Below are 19797 nucleotides of genomic sequence, written 5' to 3' on the forward strand. Positions count from 1 at the left end.
CTAAAAAAAATATACCTGAGGGGAAAAAGTGCAATCTAATAAATCCAATTTTGGGGTCAAGATGAATTAAAAAAAATAGATTTTATTTACTTGTAATATCTGTTGAAATACAATAAATGATTTTGTGGTGATTTCATGACAATTTTAGGTTTTTATCACAAGTTCTGTATCAAAATGAGCAACTTTGAAAGAAGTGAAGAGTTCTTTGGTGTTTTAGGTAAATGTGCTGACATCTATGGGGGGAAATAGGGAAGTGTTTGTCTAACTTGTTCAATGTTTTTGAGCCAGAGTGGATGTTTTTTCTTAAAATGCACCCAGGAGTCTCTCTACAAACGTCACAGACGTTGTGATGGGAAACGTGGTGTCCTTGATACAGCAAAAGGTGGACTGCAACAAAAGCTGAGGCAAAATCATGAGAAGTCAAATAATTAGAAAAGTTGCATTACCTGCGACGATGCTAGTGTGAAGGCATTTTGGTGACACAATTTAAATTAATTGCTGAAGGGATTTGCTGAAAATGCAAAAGCTATTTGCAAAATGTTAAATTTGCTAAAAGACTGGAATTTTTTTTCAAAAAAGAACTATGAAAGAGCACTAAAGTTGGCCTAAATTTCTGAAAAATGTGTGGTGTAATTGCTTAAAAATCCTTAATACAAGCCAATTTGCAAAAATATTTATGAAATATATGAACTCAACTCCAGATTAGCCCCAAAAAACTTATGCTAAATTAGCCAAAAAAGCTAACTTATTGCTTAAATCCTACCTAAAACGCCTAAAATTCCTCAGTAAACAAAATTAGCCAAAAACGTTAGCATGATGCTAAAATAGAAGCTAAACTCTAAATTAGCCTAAAACCCAAGCAGATACCAAATTAGCTAAAAAGGTTAGCTTGTTTCTAAAATAGAAGCTAAACCCTAAATTAGCATGATAAACCTCAGAAAATAAGAAATTAGCTAAAAACGTTAGCATGTTGCTAAAATAGAAGCTAAACTCTAAATTAGCCTAAAACCCTAGTAGATAACAAATTAGCTAAAAAAAACGTTAGCATGTTTCTAAAATAGAAGCTAAACCCTAAATTAACATGATAAACCTCAGAAGATAAGAAATTAGCTAAAAACGTTAGCATGTTGCTAAAATAGAAGCTAAACTCTAAATTAGCCTAAAAACCCAAGTAGATAACAAATTAGTCAAAAACGTTAGCATGTTTTAAAAATAGAAGCTAAACTCTAAATTAGCATGAAAAACCTCAGAGGATAAGAAATTAGCCAAAAACGTTAGCATCTTTCTAAAATGGCTAAACTCAATTTTTTTTTACAAATTTATAAAAGATTAAAACATAGCCCAAATATATTTAAAGGCTTGCTAATCTGCTTAAAATTTTGAAATTTGAAGACTTTCCCATTACTTTCCTGTATATTTTGCTTAATATTTCAAAAACTGTAATGCTTAAGAATACCAAAAATACAAGCAATAATGTCCTGAACAAGCTGAATGTTTTGATGCTAAATGCCGAAAGTGTGATTGAGTTTTTACATGCTGAAAAACAAACAGAAAAGGGGCAGGAGAATCAGTATAGTGTGAATGTTTACTAAAATTTCACACAATTAAAAAATATTTTGCATTATCCAATTTTCTAGACACAAAACTTCATGTTTATTGAGTTTAAAACTATTTTCCTTCACCAAACAAATGTTTACGGGATTCTAAAAAGAACTAAAACAGTGTTATTTGAAGACAAATAAATAGTTTTATGCTTTTTTATAGTGACTTAAAAGCCATTGCACCTTCTTGTTTAACTAGCTGTGTTAGCTCAGTTTATATTAGCTATGTGATTATAAGAAAATATATCACAGAATCCTCCAAATGAAAGCCATCATGATTATTTTTCCTTCTAAAATATAAGTTTTTGTTTTAGGAGTCAACAAGTTTTTCTATTTGTTTTTATTTTTTTGCAGCTTTGGGTCTCTGACTAGACATCAGTCACAAAACAAGTCCTCCTTCCAGCCCCCTGCCAGATTTGGGTTTTTGCCTCAGGGCAACAACAGACTGAAAGGGTACCAAAGTTTTTTTGTTTTTTTTTTTAAAGTAACATGAAGACACCAAGATGCCAAATAATACGTTTTATGCTCAGACCTTTGCTAGAAATAATGAAAAAGAAAAAAAAAATAAGCAGCTAAGACATGATCTGCAGTTCTTTTTGTTTTTGCATCTCGTCTTGCTGACTGAAAATCAGCGGATGGTTCCATTCAGAGGCTCAGACCGTAGGGGCTGATAGATTAAAACTGGTAGATGTCACATTCCTGTCATGTGGCCCCAGGTGTACTTCTGTGTCTTGGTCCCTTTCATCACAGCTTCTTTCATCTAAGAACTGCATCCAGACTCTGCAGCGGCTGTTGTCGAGGATTTCCTCCCATATTCAAAAGTTTTATACAAATGTAAGCTTAACGTGAGATGATAAAGGTCCAAAAGGTCAAGTAAAAAAGTAATTGACATCAAAATCGGTTAAATAATGCTTTATTATTGAAAAAAAAGAAAGTGGTGCAACAATTTGGATTTATTGCCTAAGGACAAAACTTTGATAAATTCAAAGGAAGACAAAAACAAGAACACACACACAAAAAAAGATTTTTATCTAAAATGATGTGCTTTAGTGCAAAAAGCTAGGAAAAAAACACCAATTTTAAGAAGAATATCACTAAAAATTAGTAAATTTATCTGTACACCTGTGTCAAAATATAAAATAAAATACAGTAAGTAAACAAAGATTAGTTCTGTTTTTATTCCTTCTACTTTTGCAAAGTGGGTTAAAAATGTAAGAAAACTCTTGTATCTTGTCCTTAAGTATGGTAATATGATGTTTGGTGCCAGAGGTTTACAGAAACACTGGAAGAGCTGCCTTTTTATATGTTTAATTCTTCCTTTTTTTAAAATTAAATAGCTTCTACTTCCCTAAAATTATTTACAAAGTAACAGTACTTTTACTAAAGAACAACTGCATCCTCAGGTGGATTGGAACTAAATTGAGCAGTTCTGCTGTTTGACCACTAGTTGGCAGCAAAGTGTTTCGTGAGTGAAGAATCTGCTGCGTCGCTTCCTCTACTGTGATCTGTACTTCCGGGATACGCGCTCCACTGTTTTCTACATGTTTTGCGTCTTATTTAGCGCTTTATTTTGTTATTATTCCACAAATTAAGTCGGAACTTGTCATAGCGGACAATTAAGTTTTCGAAATTCCCTATGATAACGTAACGAGGACAGCGAGGCTGGTGGCGGAGAGTAAGTTAATAAAACCAAATAAAGTTAGCATTTTTTTAAGCTAATAGCTCTAATTTGTTATTGTGAAGATTTAAAATCTTCGTATTATACGTTTTGGCTTTAACTTGGATATTTTGGAGAATTTGGACGAGTAAAAGTGTGTTAAATTTGGGTGTTTTTGTGTCATCTCGCAGCGCCACGTCACACACCGACAGAGGAGACGGATTTAACCCCAAAGAAGTCTGACTGATCCGCCTGAAGCTGCCAGAGTCCAGCCGTTCGGCTTCTGGTATTTTTTTTCTTCAACAAATCGACTTATTAGTGGGTCAAAAATGACGGCGTCGAACTATGGCCTCATCATGAACGTGGTGAACAGCATCGTTGGAGTGAGTGTGCTCACCATGCCTTTCTGCTTCAAACAGGTGGGTCACATCCCTTCTTTTAATACTTCCTTCTTAACCTAAATTCAACAGAACCACACTGTGGAGTCCAGCCCCAAATCATATTCATAAGCACAAATATTTAATATGGCCAGCATGCATCTACAAGAAGAAAATAAACAGTAATCTCACCTTTTTTTGTTTGAATAAACAGCAACAGATGCTTATTAAATTTGGTATTTAGATTTTCTTCATCTATACCTGCATCTTACCAGGTGTATTTTACTAATAAGAAGCTGCAAAAAAACAATATCATAGGCGTAGGGCAGGGGTCAGCAACCTTTTAACAGTAAAATAACTATTTGAGCTCGTTTTCTACTTATCTAAACCTAGAAGGAGCCACATAGTTTTACTTTAGTCTTTAAGAAATTTGGATTTGGATTCATGACCTTATTTTTTTAAATAATTAATATGAATAATGTCTATTTTTTGGCAAGAACAAAACCAAAAATACAAAACGAACCTAGAATCTCTCAAAATTAGATTTTGTTTTACGTTTCACGGAAGCTCAAATAATTTCTTTTCAAAATAAAAGACGCTATGTGCCTAACAGGATCATCTTAGTGCAGCTATTATCCAGTGTTGTGCAGCATAAGATAATCTGAGCATTCTGGAGGTAGAGTTGAGCAAACAAAACATTTTCAGGTCAACAAGGATGGAAAAACCAATATAGTTTATCATTTTTGTGCACCTCAGCCATCAACTTATAAATGTAACTAACATAAATTAAATAAATGCTAATTAAGTATTCCTTACTTTAAAAAATGCTATTTTATTTATTTATTTTGTTCTTTTTCCCCTCATTGCCAACGTCTTATATTTAAATAAATATCTCAGTTTTTTGTGATTCTCATGAGCAGACAGTGTCTCTTTTCTTACTTTTTTGCTGTAAAACAATAGATTTATGTTGATTAGATCTGAATTTGAAAAAAACAGCATTGAATATGACTGTTGATATTATAATTTTCGTTTTTATTCTTTGTTTTTAGCTTTTTAGGTTGAAAATTTTAACATCTGTCCCGGGACAACGAATGAAAAATGGCCGCTGGGCTAATTCTGGCTCACTGCATGCAATGCTTTTAATGTGCACTGTCCTTAAGAAAGAAATAAAATAGAAAATTTAATTTTTGGTCGTTTTTTATTAATTTACATTTTAGACTTTTTCATTATGTATCAGGACTACAAAATAAAGAACTTAAGTTTTTCCTCCTGTATTTGTTCTCTTGTGTTGTCTAACAGGAAATACTTAAAGACAAAAGTGGAAACCTAAACAGTGGCGACTTCCTCATTTCTTCAGATAAAACCAACTTAAAGATGATTGTTTCTCTATTTTTGTAGTGAATCTGCATGACAGACAAGAAACAACCTTTGTTATTTATGAAAGATTAAAAAAAGCTTATCCTTTTTCCAGTTTATGCTGCTGAGTGTCCCTGAAGTTGTGTAATAATTGTTGATCTCCTCCTCTCAGTGTGGGATATTTTTGGGAGCTTTGCTGCTGTTCATTTGCTCATGGATGACCCACAAGTCTTGCATGTTCCTGGTCCACACAGCCAGCCACACGAAACGGAGGACTTATGCAGGCCTGGGTGAGTAATGAAAATCAATTTAACAAACTTTCTTCTTTTATAAAAAAAAATATATATATATTCCAATTATTTTGCATTTGATTTAAGTTAAAGCAGTGTCTCTGGCTTAAACTTTATTACCAAGAACCATATCTAAATCGTAGTTATTACAGGTTGGTTTTAGTTAATACAGAGCAGGACGGTCAAACTCAATCACACAAGGGGCCAAAATCACTTTAGGTCGCCAAACAGGATAAACATTTATTGAACACACTAAAACTAAATATTTTAAACTTTAAAACCGTAACTTTTTAACATAGTTATGAACTATATATAGCATTACCTGCATTAATGCTACTGTGAATACTGTAAGCTGAATTTGGCCGCTAAAGATCCTAGTGCTGATAGCTGAAAACGATTAAGCTAATAGCCAAAAATGCCGAAGCTAATAGCTGAAAATGCTGAAGCTGAATGCAGAAAACGATTAAGCTAATAGCTTAAAACACTGAAGCTGATAGCTGAAAACTAATAAGCCAGTAGGTGAAAATGCTGAAGCTGATAGCTGAAAATTATTGAGCTTATAGGTAAACACGCTGAAGCTGACAGCTGAAAACGATTAAGCTAATAGCTGCAAACAATTAAGCTGATAGCTTAAAATGCTGAAACTGATATCTGAAAATGATTAAGCTAACGGCTAAAAACGCTGCAACTGATAGCTGAAAACGATTAAGCTAATAGCTAAAAATGCTGGAGCTGATTGCTGAAAACGCTGCAGCTGATAGCCCACTGAAATATTAGCCAAAGGCCAAATTTGCCTAAAAAAAACTCAAGTTAGCCAAAACAGCTAGCATTTAGCTAAAAAAAAAATACAGTAGCTAAAATTCAAAATAGCTTAAAAAAACAGAAATAGCCTAAATTAGCCAAGACAGCTAGCATGTAGCTGAAATATTAGCTAAACTCCAAAATAGCCTAAAAAATCTTAGTAAATCCCAAAAAACCAACCGTAACTTTTTAACATAATTATGAATAATAAAAAGGCAGGAATATTATTCCAGAATAAATCAACTCAAATAACTTTCAATATTTTACTTTCCATAAAAATATATTTTGTAAAATGATACAAGTTAGAAATGAGCGCAAGATAACATCGGGTCATTAATGACAATAAAATAAAATGATCTGGAGGGCCGGATAGAATTGCCTGGAGGGCCGGATCCGGCCCCCGGGCCTTGACTTTGACACATGTGATATAGAGGGTGCTTGTGTGGTGAGATGTTCACTGGGATGTCGCTCTCTTTTCTGCAGCTTTTCATGCTTATGGGAAACCAGGAAAAACTCTGGTGGAAATGAGGTGAGAGGACTTTGCATGTTCCACGAAACCACAGAAGCTCATTTGAATGCTTGTTTTTGTATCTCCTGCCAAAAAAAAAAATTACTCTCTTCTTTTCTGTTATAGTTTTATTTCTCTTTAAAGACCGTTTTTGTTTTCTGATGTTCCTGCAGTATGATCGGTCTGATGTTGGGGACCTGTATCGCCTTCTACGTTGTCATCGCGGATTTGGGCTCAAACTTCTTCGCTCAGCTGCTTGGGTTGCAGGTTTGGAATTACACAAACTTGTCGATGTTTCTGCAAAAAGTAAATGTACAGTTTTAGAGTCTCCGTGTGTTCTTTGTAAAGGTAACGGGCGGTTTCCGCGTGCTGCTGCTGATCGCCGTGTCTGTGTTCATCGTTCTTCCTCTGAGTCTGCAGAGGAACATGATGGCGTCCCTGCAGTCCTTCTCAGCCATGGCGCTCATGTTCTACACCCTCTTCATGTTCACGGTGAGGTCACACAAAAACACAAATCAGTCATTTATGCTGTTTTGACCTAAAATAGATTTAAAAAAATAATTACAATTGTTTTTTCTTTTGTATTTTGTGGATAACTACAGTTCTTACTCCTGATTTGACATCTTAACTCTAAGCTAGCATGAAGGTGGAGCGGTTGTGGTTTTCCTGCCCTGGAGCCATTGTTTTTGTTGACGAAAGTGAAATAAATCCATTTTTTTTTTGGCTCTGGTACAGAAATGTTTGTACGCTGCTCCAGATTTAGATTTATGTTCGTGTCTCTATGCAATTCTTTTAGTGAAGCTGTCAGAGTTTTATTCATGTTCGTACAGAACGATTTGGTTTTTAACATCGTTGTTTAGCTTCTCTAACAGAATTTTGAATCTAGCTTAAAAGTTATTGAGGCCACAAACTGAAACCGTCTTTAAGTTTGCTCGCTTTTAGAGAAAATTCTATCTTGCATCTTATTGACTTTTGATTTTTTAAATACAGAAATGAATTTTGAAGTGTTTCTTGATAATATTTAACTATTTGCAAAGCTGTTTAGAAGTACAATCAGTGGCAAAAAACAAAAAAAAATAGAGGATTTCTTTTTTTTTAATGTTTTGAAAAACCAAATCAAAATTCCAGTAGTTTTTTTTAGAGTTTTTTTATTTTTAAAGCAGGATTTCTTGTTTTTTAATCCCGATTTTACCTAATTTAACACCACATTTTTATTTGTATTTATTTTTTTCCTGATTTCTTTTTATTGTTTGACACTGAAAAAACCCAAAATCCACTCAGTTTGGTTATTCTGTCTATAGTTTTTGATCGTTTATCATTTAAAAATGTATTTTTAGCCAAATGTGTACTGTTTTATTTATAAAATGTGAATTCAAAACTTTTCTTTTTGGGCAAATAATATATTTCTATATGTTTCCCTCTATCTATTTCATAGATACTTTCGTTCATTTTCATTTTTTTTCTGAATTGTTCTAAAAATGATATATCTGGTTAAAACTCTTCCTGAAGAGCTGAATCCTGATGCTCCAGCTGTGAAAATTCCATGTTTTTGCCGAGGTTTGTCTGTTTCAGAGAACATAAAATGGTCTTGCTCCCATTTTTAAAGAAAAAAGAATCAAACTGAATCATCGTAGAGCGAAAACTGCTTTTTCTGAACTGATGATGCTGTTTTTGTGGTATTTTTTAAAGTTTAGTTTGAATATTTTTTGTGTTAATTGTGTTCCATGTTTACTTTAAATACCAACTTGAAGATAAGTTTATTCAAATGTGTTAAACATAAAGTATAATCACAGATCTTGTAGGTTTTTTTTTTTTTAACTTAAAGTCCCACTCCGATCATCGACTGATCTATTATTAAAGTGTTTCCAGTGTTTTTTTTTTTTTTTTATAAGATTATGCCATTTTTGCCAAATTTTGTTTTTAAAAACTGTAGTTTTCTAGAAAATTCCTCAATTTTGGGACATTCTCTTATTTTCTTCAAAACAATAATAATAAAAAAAGTTCCTGATTTTATTTTTGTATTATTTTCCGGTTAACGCGACACATCGAGCCTTTGAAGTCGGTCCTAGAGAGACAGAAGAACCATGGAAGTGGCTGACATACAGACATGAACCCGAACATTTGGACGTGGAAACCTGATCTCTCGACATCAGCCGTGTCTTCCGTACATTCTAAGAGAGATATCCAGCCGCAGCTCCACGTAGCGATCATTCTCAAAACGTTAGCGGTAGCTCCTCAAACTCAGGCAGGCGGCAAAGTTGTTGCCCAAATCGCATTCGACGTGAACATAGGATAAAAAATTTGCCTCTGAGTCTGGGTCGGGATTGATGGCTCAGAGCAACTCCGCCCCCTTTCCCCCTCAGAGGATATTTTCTACGTCTTTTTAGACCACAGATATTTACTTTAGAACGTATTTCCTTAAAAAAGTTTGGGAAATTCACGTCTGAGTTTATAAAGATGTTTATTTAGTCAGCAATGTATGCTTTGGTTTGACCGAGTGTTAGCATTAGCCGTCCTATGGGAAATTCCATTAAACATTAGCATCAAGCTAGCTGACTTTAGCTTTATGTGCTAAGTCGATTTCTATTTTCATGAATCGATTATTGATCTATTAAGCTTAAATCAGTTCAAATCTATGAATCGATTTTATCAACCCAGCTCTATTTAAAACTTCCTGTTTTGAGCCGGATGCTGACGCAGTCCAGACGCCGTTTCCTGCCTGATGATTCAGTTTGATTTCTCTCTGAACGCACACCAAGCTGCCGATCAAAGACCTCGATCTGCCGTTTTGACTGTGCTGACTGATAACCTGGAGCGGTGCTGTGGCGTGTCCGGCTTTAGATCCAGACCCGGCCCAGATCCCTCCCCCTCTAACTGTGATGTATCTCCTTCCCTCCCTCCTTTCATCCTTCCCCTAACTCTACTCTTGTACGACCTTTTCCTCGCTCTTCACCTCCTATTTTTCCTCTTTCTTTTCTCCTTCCTCACCGGCCAAACACCTCCCGGCCCCCCCCCGCCCTCCTTCTGCTTCCGGTGCTGTAGATAGTGCTGTCATCTCTGCGCTACGGCATAGTCTCGGGCTCCTGGGTGGAGCGCGTTCACCTGTGGCGCTTCAAGGGCGTCATTCAGTGTCTCCCCATAATCGCCACAACCTTCTGCTGTCACCCGTAAGTAGACTTTGAAACCCCCACCTCCCTACTGTCAGGGTGGAGAGCAAAGGAAGTTTCCCCTGCACCTGTAAGCTCCTCCTTCTGCCCTCACCTTCCTTCCATCTTTGACTCCGCCTTCATTTAGAGCTCTGTGACTGTGCGTCTGTGTGGTGGTGGCAGTAGCAATAAGGCAGAGGGGCAAATAAATGGAGCAAGACGCAGAAAACGCGTGCTGGTGAAAAACTTGTCCGTCATTTATTTATTACTAAACATATTTTTTGTAGCTTGAACAAGTTTTTGTCCAGTATGGGGTTTCCTGTCATTTTTTTTTTTTCTCCTCATTCATTACTGTCATTTTCTGCGGTCGACGTGGGTACAACCGCCACCCCCCCACCCCGACTTGTGCTCATCTACTTTGGCTGTAACCCCCCCTCCCCATCCCCGCCTCCTTCCCCTCAGATGGTGCTGTCTTCGTTCAAACACGGGCTGCTCAGCGGCTGGTGGCTAGGGCAGGTCAATGTGGTGCGCTGGGAGGGCGTGTTTCGCTGTCTCCCCATCTGTGGGATGGCCTTCGCCTGTCAGTCGTAAGTACTCCTCACGCCCTTCCGCCCGCTCAGGATGGTGCAATTAAAGGGGGAAAAAAGAGTTCTTTACCACAAGGCTCATTAATTTACAGCATCTGACAGCAGTCCTTTAAAATATTTGCAGAAAAATATTTTTTTTCCGTGACCGTGTGAATTCAATCTTTCATTGCTGCATGTAGAAACTGAGCAGATCCCTTCTGCTGCATGCACACTCACAGCATTCCTTTATGCCAGAGCGAAGGGTTTGGGAGAGGAAAACACGCATGCTTGCTGCCAAAGGAAGCCTTCTCTTATGCTTATTTTTTTCATGGCTCGCTAATTAATTTAACTAAATCTGCTCTCATTAGGATCGATCTAATGCTAAAACCGCTTTCTGCATGCTCTACTGCTTTAATATTTGAGCAAGTTTAGAATGGAATGACATTTTAGAAATCACAAATTACTCAACTGAATAAGGCATTTGTGCATGCTGTGGATTGAAGCGGGATGTTTCCTGCATGAAGAAGTGTCAGGCGGGGTTCGGTACGTGGCGTCTATCGTCGGTTGGAATGCCAGGTTAGGATGAGGTTCTCAATATCATCCACTCTTGGTTTATTTTTGAGGTTGTGGAGCGTGTATTTTGTTGTACAAGCATCACAATCGGCATGGATGTACCTTAGATCCCCTCTTTTCAAAAAACAACAAGAAAAATCAGAAAAAGATGTAAAGATGGCGGCCATATACTCATTCAATGTCACTTTGCCCCACTCTCAAAAATATGCTAAATAATATACCAAAGTTGATGCTTGTATCTCAAAATGCATGATTATTTTAATAACCAGCTCCACTAAGGTTATTAGTAACGCCGTAGTTACATGCAGTCATACTGGGGGGGTCAACCTGTACAGGTGCTGTAGGTTTATTTGGGTTGTCCGAGTCCGTGGAGGGTTGTAAAAAGGGAGTAAAACCGTGTCTCTTTTCCTTTGAGGCTCGTATGGAGACCTCAAGGAACGTCACAAAAATGGAACGTACCATTATCATCCGTGTGGTATCATGAAGTATCAGACTTAACATTAAGCAGAAGTGGTTTACTGTTACCCAAATCATGGAAATGACATAAAATTGCTCATGTCAAAGTGTTCTGTCCTCCCCCGTCCATCTGCAGCAATGGACTATTCCGTCAACAGCTAGTTAGTGAGCAAAGAGAGTCGAAAAGATTTAAAAGAAAAAAACAAGATGATGAAAAAAGGAAAAGGCTTAAATAAAATGAGACACTTCTTGCCAAACTTCCAGAAGTACAGAATAAAGAAAGATAGTTAAGACTCGGAAACAAAAAGAAACTCTTAACTACAAACTACACACTCGGTCACAAACCAAACACTAGCTACAAACTAGACACAAGCTACAAATTAGACACAAGCTACAAATTAGACACAAGCTACAAATTAGACACAAGCTACAAACTAGACACAAGCTACAAACCAAACACTAGCTACAAACTAGACACAAGCTACAAACTAGACACAAGCTACAAACTAGACACAAGCTACAAACTAGACACAAGCTACAAACTAGACACAAGCTACAAACCAAACACTAGCTACGAACTAGACACAAGCTACAAGCTAAACACTAGCGACAAACTAAACACTACCTACAAACTACACGCAAACTACACACAAGCTACAAACTACACACAAGCTACAAACTACACACTAGCTACAAACTAAACACTACCTACAAACTACACACAAACTACACACTAGCTACAAACTACACACAAGCTACAAACTAAACACTAGCTACAACCTAGACACAAGCTACAAGCTAAACACTAGCGACAAACTAAACACTACCTACAAACTACACGCAAACTACACACAAGCTACAAACTACACACTAGCTACAATCTAAACACTAGCTACAAACTAAACACTAGCTACAACCTAGACACAAGCTACAAACTACACACAAACTACACACTAGCTACAAACTACACACAAGCTACAAACTAAACACTAGCTACAAACTACACACAAACAACAAACTAGCGACAAACTAAACACTACCTACAAACTACACACAAACAACACACTAGCAACAAACTAAACACTAGCTAAAAACTACACACAAACTACACACTAGCTAAACACTAGCGACAAACTAAACACTAGCTACAAACTACACACAAACTACACACTAACTAAACACTAGCGACAAACTAAACACTAGCTACAAACTACACACAAACTACACACTAGCTAAACAATAGCTACAAACTACACACTAGCTACAAACTACACACTAGATACAAACTACACACTAACCACAAACTGCGCACTCCTTCTACAAACTGCACACTCCAACTACAAACTACGAACTCCAACCACAAACGACACACTAGCTACAAACTACATAATCCAGTTGTAAACTACGCACTCAACCACAAACGACACACTAGGTACAACCTACACACTCCAGTTACAAACTACATACTCCAACCACAAACTGTGCACTCCAATTACAAACTCGAACTACAACCTAAGCATTCCCACTAGAAAACTTCACTTTGATTCTCATTTTATAACGGCGGGGCTGCACACAAGCACTGCCAACTATCACGTGAAGGGGGTTCTTGCACAGGATTTGGGGATTAAAATAATGAAGAATCCAGACAACATCCTGCGTCTCGTCTACTTCCCTCTTACAAGTTGTGTAAGTGTTTGCTATGACCTGTCGCCTGCAGTATTCCCCGTACAAAAATGTAAAACATTTTTGCTCTACGGCTCACCAAACGATCTATGATCATAAATTTTAATTTGTTTGCCCTATTTTTGCCCACGGACTGTCCGTATCCACCCATTAGGGCAGTTACAACTGAGGCTTTAGCTAACCAGTAGAAGAGAGCAACTGCTGCCTCCAGCCTAAACGCCGATTTTCATTAACACAATCACGGAAAGGCAGGGAAACATTACGGCGCATCGGGCTTGTACACGCCGCCCAAAGTAAAGAAAGTAGGAGCTTGTCGGGTTTGTGTGTGTGTTTTTGTGCGCTGGTTCCCAGTAGCTGTGTTAACTGATATTTGGCAGCAGGATTTCTTGGCCTGTGGTCAGACTGAGCCAGGCGAGCGCTCCTTTAGGCAGCAGGGAGCTCAAGCCAAGCCACTAATCAACACATTGGACTGCCGCCATCTTACAGACACACTGATGTATTCACAGGGCAATTGAACAGCTTTCAGCACATTGGGGTTTTTATTACATTGGTGAAATGTATTTACTTTCAATTAAAACATTACTTAGCATCAGCATTATGACTGGATAAGAGCTGTCCCTGTTGTTTTTTGCAAGAATTATTGAGCGAGGCAGTAAAACCAAAAAAAGTGTGGAAAATGTTTTTTTATTGTTGAAAATGAAGCACTTACAGCAGGATCAGAAGAAGGTATGCAGCTAAATAAACTAGAATGAAAGAGGGAATTAGTCACACATGATTTAGAAAAGGAAAAAAGTGTTTTTCCAAGAAGTCTTTTGACTAACCAAGATGCCCAGTATTGGGTTTTTCTGGTAATTATATGTCAACATTTAATTTAGTCTTCGTAGTAACCAGTCACAGCTCTTTTCTCAAAGGGAAAGAGGATTCTCGATCAGTCCGTTAGGGCAACGAAATCAAAAAATGAGTATTTTTTAAATATTTTTGGTACTGATGGTACCTACTTGAAATCCATTCAATTAAAATAGATTATAGAGGAATAATAAATAAATTAAATGAAGGTACAACATTGAGTCGGACCTGTTACCGGTGCATGTTGGACTTTGTTAGGGTTGGCCCTTATCACCGGTTCTGTTCATAGTCTTTAGGGACAGAATTTCATCAAGTCAGGACCTCTAGCATACATTGGGGTGGTTTGCAGCAGAGTGTGAAACAGCTGGGATGAGGGTCAGCACCGTTAAGTCTGAGGCCATGGTTCTTGACCGTAGAAAGGTAGTTTGCCCTCTCTGGGTGGGTGGAATGCTCCTGCCCCAGGTGGAGGAGTTTAAGTATCTTGGGGTCTTGTTCACGAGTGGGGAAAGATCGGAGCATGAGATCGACAGGCCTGCGGCTGTGGTGCAGCGTTATCCGATGACTGCACCGGTCTGAGGTAAAGAGAGAGCTGAGCCAGGCTCAAGCTCTCAATTTACTCGTTGGTCTTTGTTCCAGTACTTGCGTATGGCCGTGAGCTCTGGGTCGTGACCGTAAGAATGAGATCCCGACCATAAGCGACTGAAATGAGCTTCCTGTGTCTGGCTGGCCACCCCCTTAGAGATTGGGTGAGAAGCTTGGTTACTCGGAGAGAGCTCGGAGTAGAGCCGCTGCTCCTCCACGTCAAGAGGAGCCAGTTGAGATGGCTCGGGCATCTGGTCCGGATGCCTCCTGGGCGCCTCCCCAGGGAGGTGTTCCGGGCATGAAGACCCAGGACACGCTGAAGGGACTACGTCTATCAGCTGGCATGGGAGCGCCTCAGGGTCCCCTCTGGGTGGCTGGAGGAAGTGGCCAGGGAGAGGGAAGTCTGGGAATCTTTGTATAGACTGCAGCCTCTCCACCCGTTCCTGGATGAGTGGAAGAAGATGGGTGGATGGATTGATTTATAGAAGCACAAGATATGTGCTTGATATTCTCTGATTGCCTACAGAGAATATCAGAATTGTAGACCACTTGTGAACCCGTAGAGCAAAATGTTAATATACATTTTTTTCCTTTGGGAATGCTGTGAGTGAGGGGTTGTAGAATACGCTGAATACACAATGGTTATTTAAGGGTGAAATAGGTGAGACACAGGCGTGTCGTACTGATTCTTTGTTTTTTCAACCCTCCCAAGTCTTGTGCACTGTGCAAGGAGCCTGTAAATGCTGTTCTAGTAAAAGTGACAGAGTGTAGTTTGCGTGGACGTCCTGTGGGCTCTTGCGTATCATGTGGAACATTTGCCAATGCCGTTAAGAGTCAAGTTAATACCTTACTGTCTATAGCAGGGTGGGCCAACTCTGGTCCTCAAGAACCACAACCCTGCCTGTTTTCCAATTGTCCTTAACTAACTTTTTGCTGGTTAGCCGAATTAAGTGATTCCACATCCTGATTGACTGAACACACATGATTTTAGGTAGTCGGTATCAAGCAGTCCAGGGAGAGCTGGAAAACGGGCAGGATTGTGGTTCTTGAGGAACAGAGTTGGCCCACCCTGGACTAAGGACACCCAGCGCCAGTAGCACCTGTATTTCACAAATTCATGCATGCAACTTAAATTATCCTTACAAATATTTCAACATACACTTACTACATGTACGACGATGGTACGTTCCATTTTCATGATGTCTCTCGAGGTGCTCATAGGAGCCTCAAGAAACTCCTGTGCTCCCTTTGTGTTATCCTAGTGAGGTCATCTGGACCCCAAAAGACATTGCACTGACATTTTTTATCTTCATTGGTGTCCGTGGCAGACCTATAAAGTCCTGTCTACCTTTGTCATAGGAGACATCACACATCAATATAAGGGTGGGGTCATCTGGACTAATAGTCAACTAGTCTCGATGATCTAGACCTAATAGTCGACTAATCGGGTCGTGCATAAAGTATATAGAAAACAGACATTTTAACCAACATTAGATTTAAACTACCTAAAAACTAGATATATAGCATTACCTGCAATAATGCTAGTGTGAATAATGTAAACTGAATTTGGCCGCTAGTAACAATGGCTGAAGATGCTGAAATTGATAGCTAAAATGCTCAAGTTGACGGCTGAAATCGTTGAAGCTTATAACTTAAAACCCTGATGCTGATAGTCAGCTAAAATATTAGTTAAATGCAAAATCAGCCTAAAAAATGAAAAAAAATCCTAAATTAGCCAAAACAGCTAGCATGTAGCTGAAATTTTAGCTAAACTCAAAAATTAGCCTAAAAAAAATAAATCCAAAATTAGCCAAAATAGTTAGCATGTTGCAGAAAAATTAGGTAAACTCCGAATTTACCCCCCCCCCAAAAAAAACAGAAAAAAAATAAAATCCTAAATTAGCCAAACAGCTAGCGAGTAGCTGAAATATTAGCTAAACTCCAAAATAGTCTAAAAAAACCTTAATAAATACTAAAATAGTCCAAAAAGCTGACATAATGCCATGATAATTTTCAACTTTACTACCCTCCGACACTCCACATAATATAAAGTAACGACTAATCGACTATTTTAATAGTTGATTACCCTAATTACCCTAATCTGGACCCCGTAAGATAGCACAAGGGTTCAGGGTTCCTCCATGAGCTCGAACAATCCAAAAAACGAAACACCCTTACGGGTCGACCCTCCCCCATCAACCCTCCCCCAACACAGGTGGATGTGACTAAGACTTTAGACAGATAGCCAGTAGTTAAAAAAAAGATTAAAGCCAACTTTGATTAGTTTTTAACATTTAGATTTGACTATTGTGTTTGGTTATTAAAAGGTCAGATATTCCTATAACTATTAATACAAATCAAAGGTGGAACTCTAATGATTAAACTCAGGTTTTCCAACATTAAAAAATACATTAAAAGCTCAAAAACTAGAAGAAACAAATTTATAAACATTTATTGTATGATCAGGAAATCGTCTTTACATTAAGTTTGAGCTTTTCCTAATAGATTTTGAAGGGGTTTTTGTCATATTTCTTTTGTTTAAGCACATTAGATTCTCAGCCAGGACTATTGACTGACCATTAGATGCTGCACTAACAATATATCGTTTTATTTAACCTTGGCCATCAGATTTACTGGTTTGGGGATTAAACAAGCGCCGAGGACTAGCGCGAAGAGTTGGGCTTTGCTAATAAAACCAGTGTGTGTGAAAGTGAGACAATCAAGGGGGAGAACAAGGGCCCGGCCGGAGTAATGGCTCCTCGCTCGCGCTCTCATTTCTGCTGTGCGCCTCGTCCTTTGTGCGAGAGTAAGGAGGCGAACAAAAAAAGAGTCTGCCAAGAAAGTTTATAACGCTCTAAAAGCCGTCAGGCACTTGCTGTTATATATAAAGCCTGTAAATTTAGTGGTTAATGTGCCGACGGCCCCTTCACGCGCCCGCGCTCCGCTTATAGCACCGAACAGGAAATGACAGAGGAGACTTAACGGACAGCCAGCCAGGGGTTCAACCTCAACCAGCCTCAACTACTGTCACGCACACCTGCAGTGAGAGCTTTTTGTCTCCACCACCATCATCTTCAGCTGTTCTGCATGTCCTACCAGACCTGTAACTGCTAACTTCATGTATTTCCACCTGAAATCTGAATTTCCTTTGGGACTGCTTATGTAATAAATCACAGGTTTTCAATGTGTCACTCCATAGGGCCCCCCTAAGGTTTATAAAAAATAAAAATAAAGAAATCAAAAAGATTTGTTTTTACTTTTGCAAGAAGCTGGGGAAATTAGTAAACCGACTCCCAGAATGAAATCTTTTTCGTCTTTTCTTAGCTATATTTTATTACGCATGATTGCAATAACCCCTCCCAAGGGACTCCTCGCGCCACATTGAAAACCTTTGATAGAAAAGAGTGATATTGAAGCTGAATTCAGATGCTTCTCCTTCTCCCCGGGATGCCAGCAGTGTTCAGGAGTCTGTTCTGCTCGAGGGCTGCCACGATTAGTCGACTAATCAACGACTATTGAGATAGTCGATTAGTCGTTAGTATATATTATGTGGAGTCAGAGTGTAGTAAAGTTGTAATGGCATTCTGCTAGTTTTTATGACTATTTTGGCATTTATTGAGGTTTTTTAGACTATTTTGGAGTTTAGCTAATATTTCAGCTACATGTTAGCCGTTTTGGCTAATGTAGGTTTTTTTTAAAAAACATTTTAGGCGTTTTTGGATTTTAGTTAATATTTCATCACCATGCTAGCTGTTTATGCTAACAGGTTTTTCTTGTTTTTTAGGCTAATTCGGAGTTTAGCAATTTCAGCTACATGCTAGCTGTTTTGGCTAATGTAGGGTTTTTTAAAAAAAAAACATTTTAGGCTGTTTTGGATTTTAGTTAATATTTCATCACCATGCTAGCTGTTTATGCTAACAGGTTTTTCTTGATTTTTAGGGTAATTCGGAGTTTAGCAATTTCAGCTACATGCTAGCTGTTTTGGTTAATGTATGATTTAAAAAAAATTGGGCTATTTTGGAATTTAGCTAATATTTCACCACCATGCTAGCTGTTTATGCTAACAGGTTTTTCTTGATTTTTAGGCTAATTAATAGTTTAGCAATTTCAGCTACATGCTAGCTGTTTTGGTTAATGTATGATTTAAAAAAAAATTGGGCTATTTTGGAATTTAGCTAATATTTCACCACCATGCTAGCTGTTTATGCTAACAGGTTTTTCTTGTTTTTTAGGCTAATTCGAAGTTTGGCTAATTCGAAGTTTAGCAATTTCAGCTACATGCTAGCTGTTTTGGCTAATGTAGGGTTTTTTAAAAAAAAACATTTATACTGTTTTGGATTTTAGTTAATATTTCATCACCGTCCTAGCTGTTTATGCTAACAGGTTTTTCTTGATTTTTAGGCTAATTCGGAGTTTAGCAATTTCAGCTACATGCTAGCTGTTTTGGTTAATGTATGATTTTAAAAAAAATTGGGCTATTTTGGAATTTGGATAATATTTCAGCACCATGCTAGCTGTTTATGCAAACTTAGTTTTTTCTTGTTTTTTAGGGTAATTTGTAGTTTGGTTAAAATTTCAGCTAAATGCTAGCTGTTTTGGCTAATTTAGATTTTTTTCCGTTTTTTTTAGGCTAATTTAGAGTTTAGCTAATATCTCAGCTACATGCTAGCTGTTTTGGCTAACTTGGGCTTTTTTTCAGTTTTTACGCTAATTTGCATTTAACTCATATTTTAGCTGGCTGACTTCTGCATGCTCAGCGGTATAAATTTGAAATTAGTTTCACGAGGTGGTGAAAAGAAAATATTTTAATAAGATTAAGGAGTCAGAACTGCAACCTGATGCCAGACGAGGACGCAGAGAAAACGGTGCATCATTTAATAGCTGAGCAGCACAAATGCCCCCCCCCTATATGGCTGCTCATTAAACAACTACACACTGCAGCTTCCAGTATTTGAAGTACGCAGCTATGAAGACTGTTTTGTCAGCTGCCATGAGGGGGAATAAAAGCTCGCCGAACATCTGCGGGGAAGCGCGGCGCTGACCTGCTGGCTGCCGGGGGATTGGGAGTTGGTATCTTTGGCTGATGATGATGATGCTGGCAGAAAAGAAATGTTATTTTCTGGAGTAGCACGCCGAGTGTGTCTCTGTTGGGCCGCTTGTCTCTGGCAGGCAGGTGCTCCCGACCTACGACAGCCTGGAGGAGCCCTCGGTCAAACGCATGAGCACCATCTTCACCTCGGCTCTCAACGTGGTCACCGTCTTCTACATCACCGTGAGTGGATCCGAGTGCTGCACGCCGTCGCATGTCGCTCTGCCCTCAGCGTTTGAGCATGTGCACGCTGTCTGCTTTATGAT

At 38.3% G+C, this 19797-nt stretch overlaps 1 protein-coding gene across 4 annotated transcripts in view; it reads left to right on the forward strand.

The window, feature by feature from the left end:
* The first annotated feature begins 3061 nt into the window (after window positions 1-3061).
* Window positions 3062-19797, forward strand: part of slc38a10 (solute carrier family 38 member 10) — a 34142-nt gene continuing 17406 nt past the window's right edge. For 2 of the 4 annotated variants that reach the window (XM_024285627.2, XM_024285630.2), the window contains exons 1-8: window positions 3063-3276; window positions 3450-3677; window positions 5164-5281; window positions 6566-6611; window positions 6764-6857; window positions 6939-7082; window positions 9633-9757; window positions 19612-19714. In XM_024285627.2, coding sequence (XP_024141395.1) covers window positions 3588-3677; window positions 5164-5281; window positions 6566-6611; window positions 6764-6857; window positions 6939-7082; window positions 9633-9757; window positions 19612-19714 — 720 coding nt within the window. In that variant the 5' untranslated portion in view covers window positions 3063-3276; window positions 3450-3587. Of the gene's footprint in view, window positions 3277-3449; window positions 3678-5163; window positions 5282-6565; window positions 6612-6763; window positions 6858-6938; window positions 7083-9632; window positions 9758-10198; window positions 10324-19611; window positions 19715-19797 lie in introns of all 4 variants that reach the window. The other 2 variants (XM_024285628.2, XM_024285629.2) reach the window with 2 other exon arrangements.

Source organism: Oryzias melastigma, linkage group LG19 (genome assembly GCF_002922805.2).
Source record: "Oryzias melastigma strain HK-1 linkage group LG19, ASM292280v2, whole genome shotgun sequence".
NCBI classification, from domain to species: domain Eukaryota; kingdom Metazoa; phylum Chordata; class Actinopteri; order Beloniformes; family Adrianichthyidae; genus Oryzias; species Oryzias melastigma.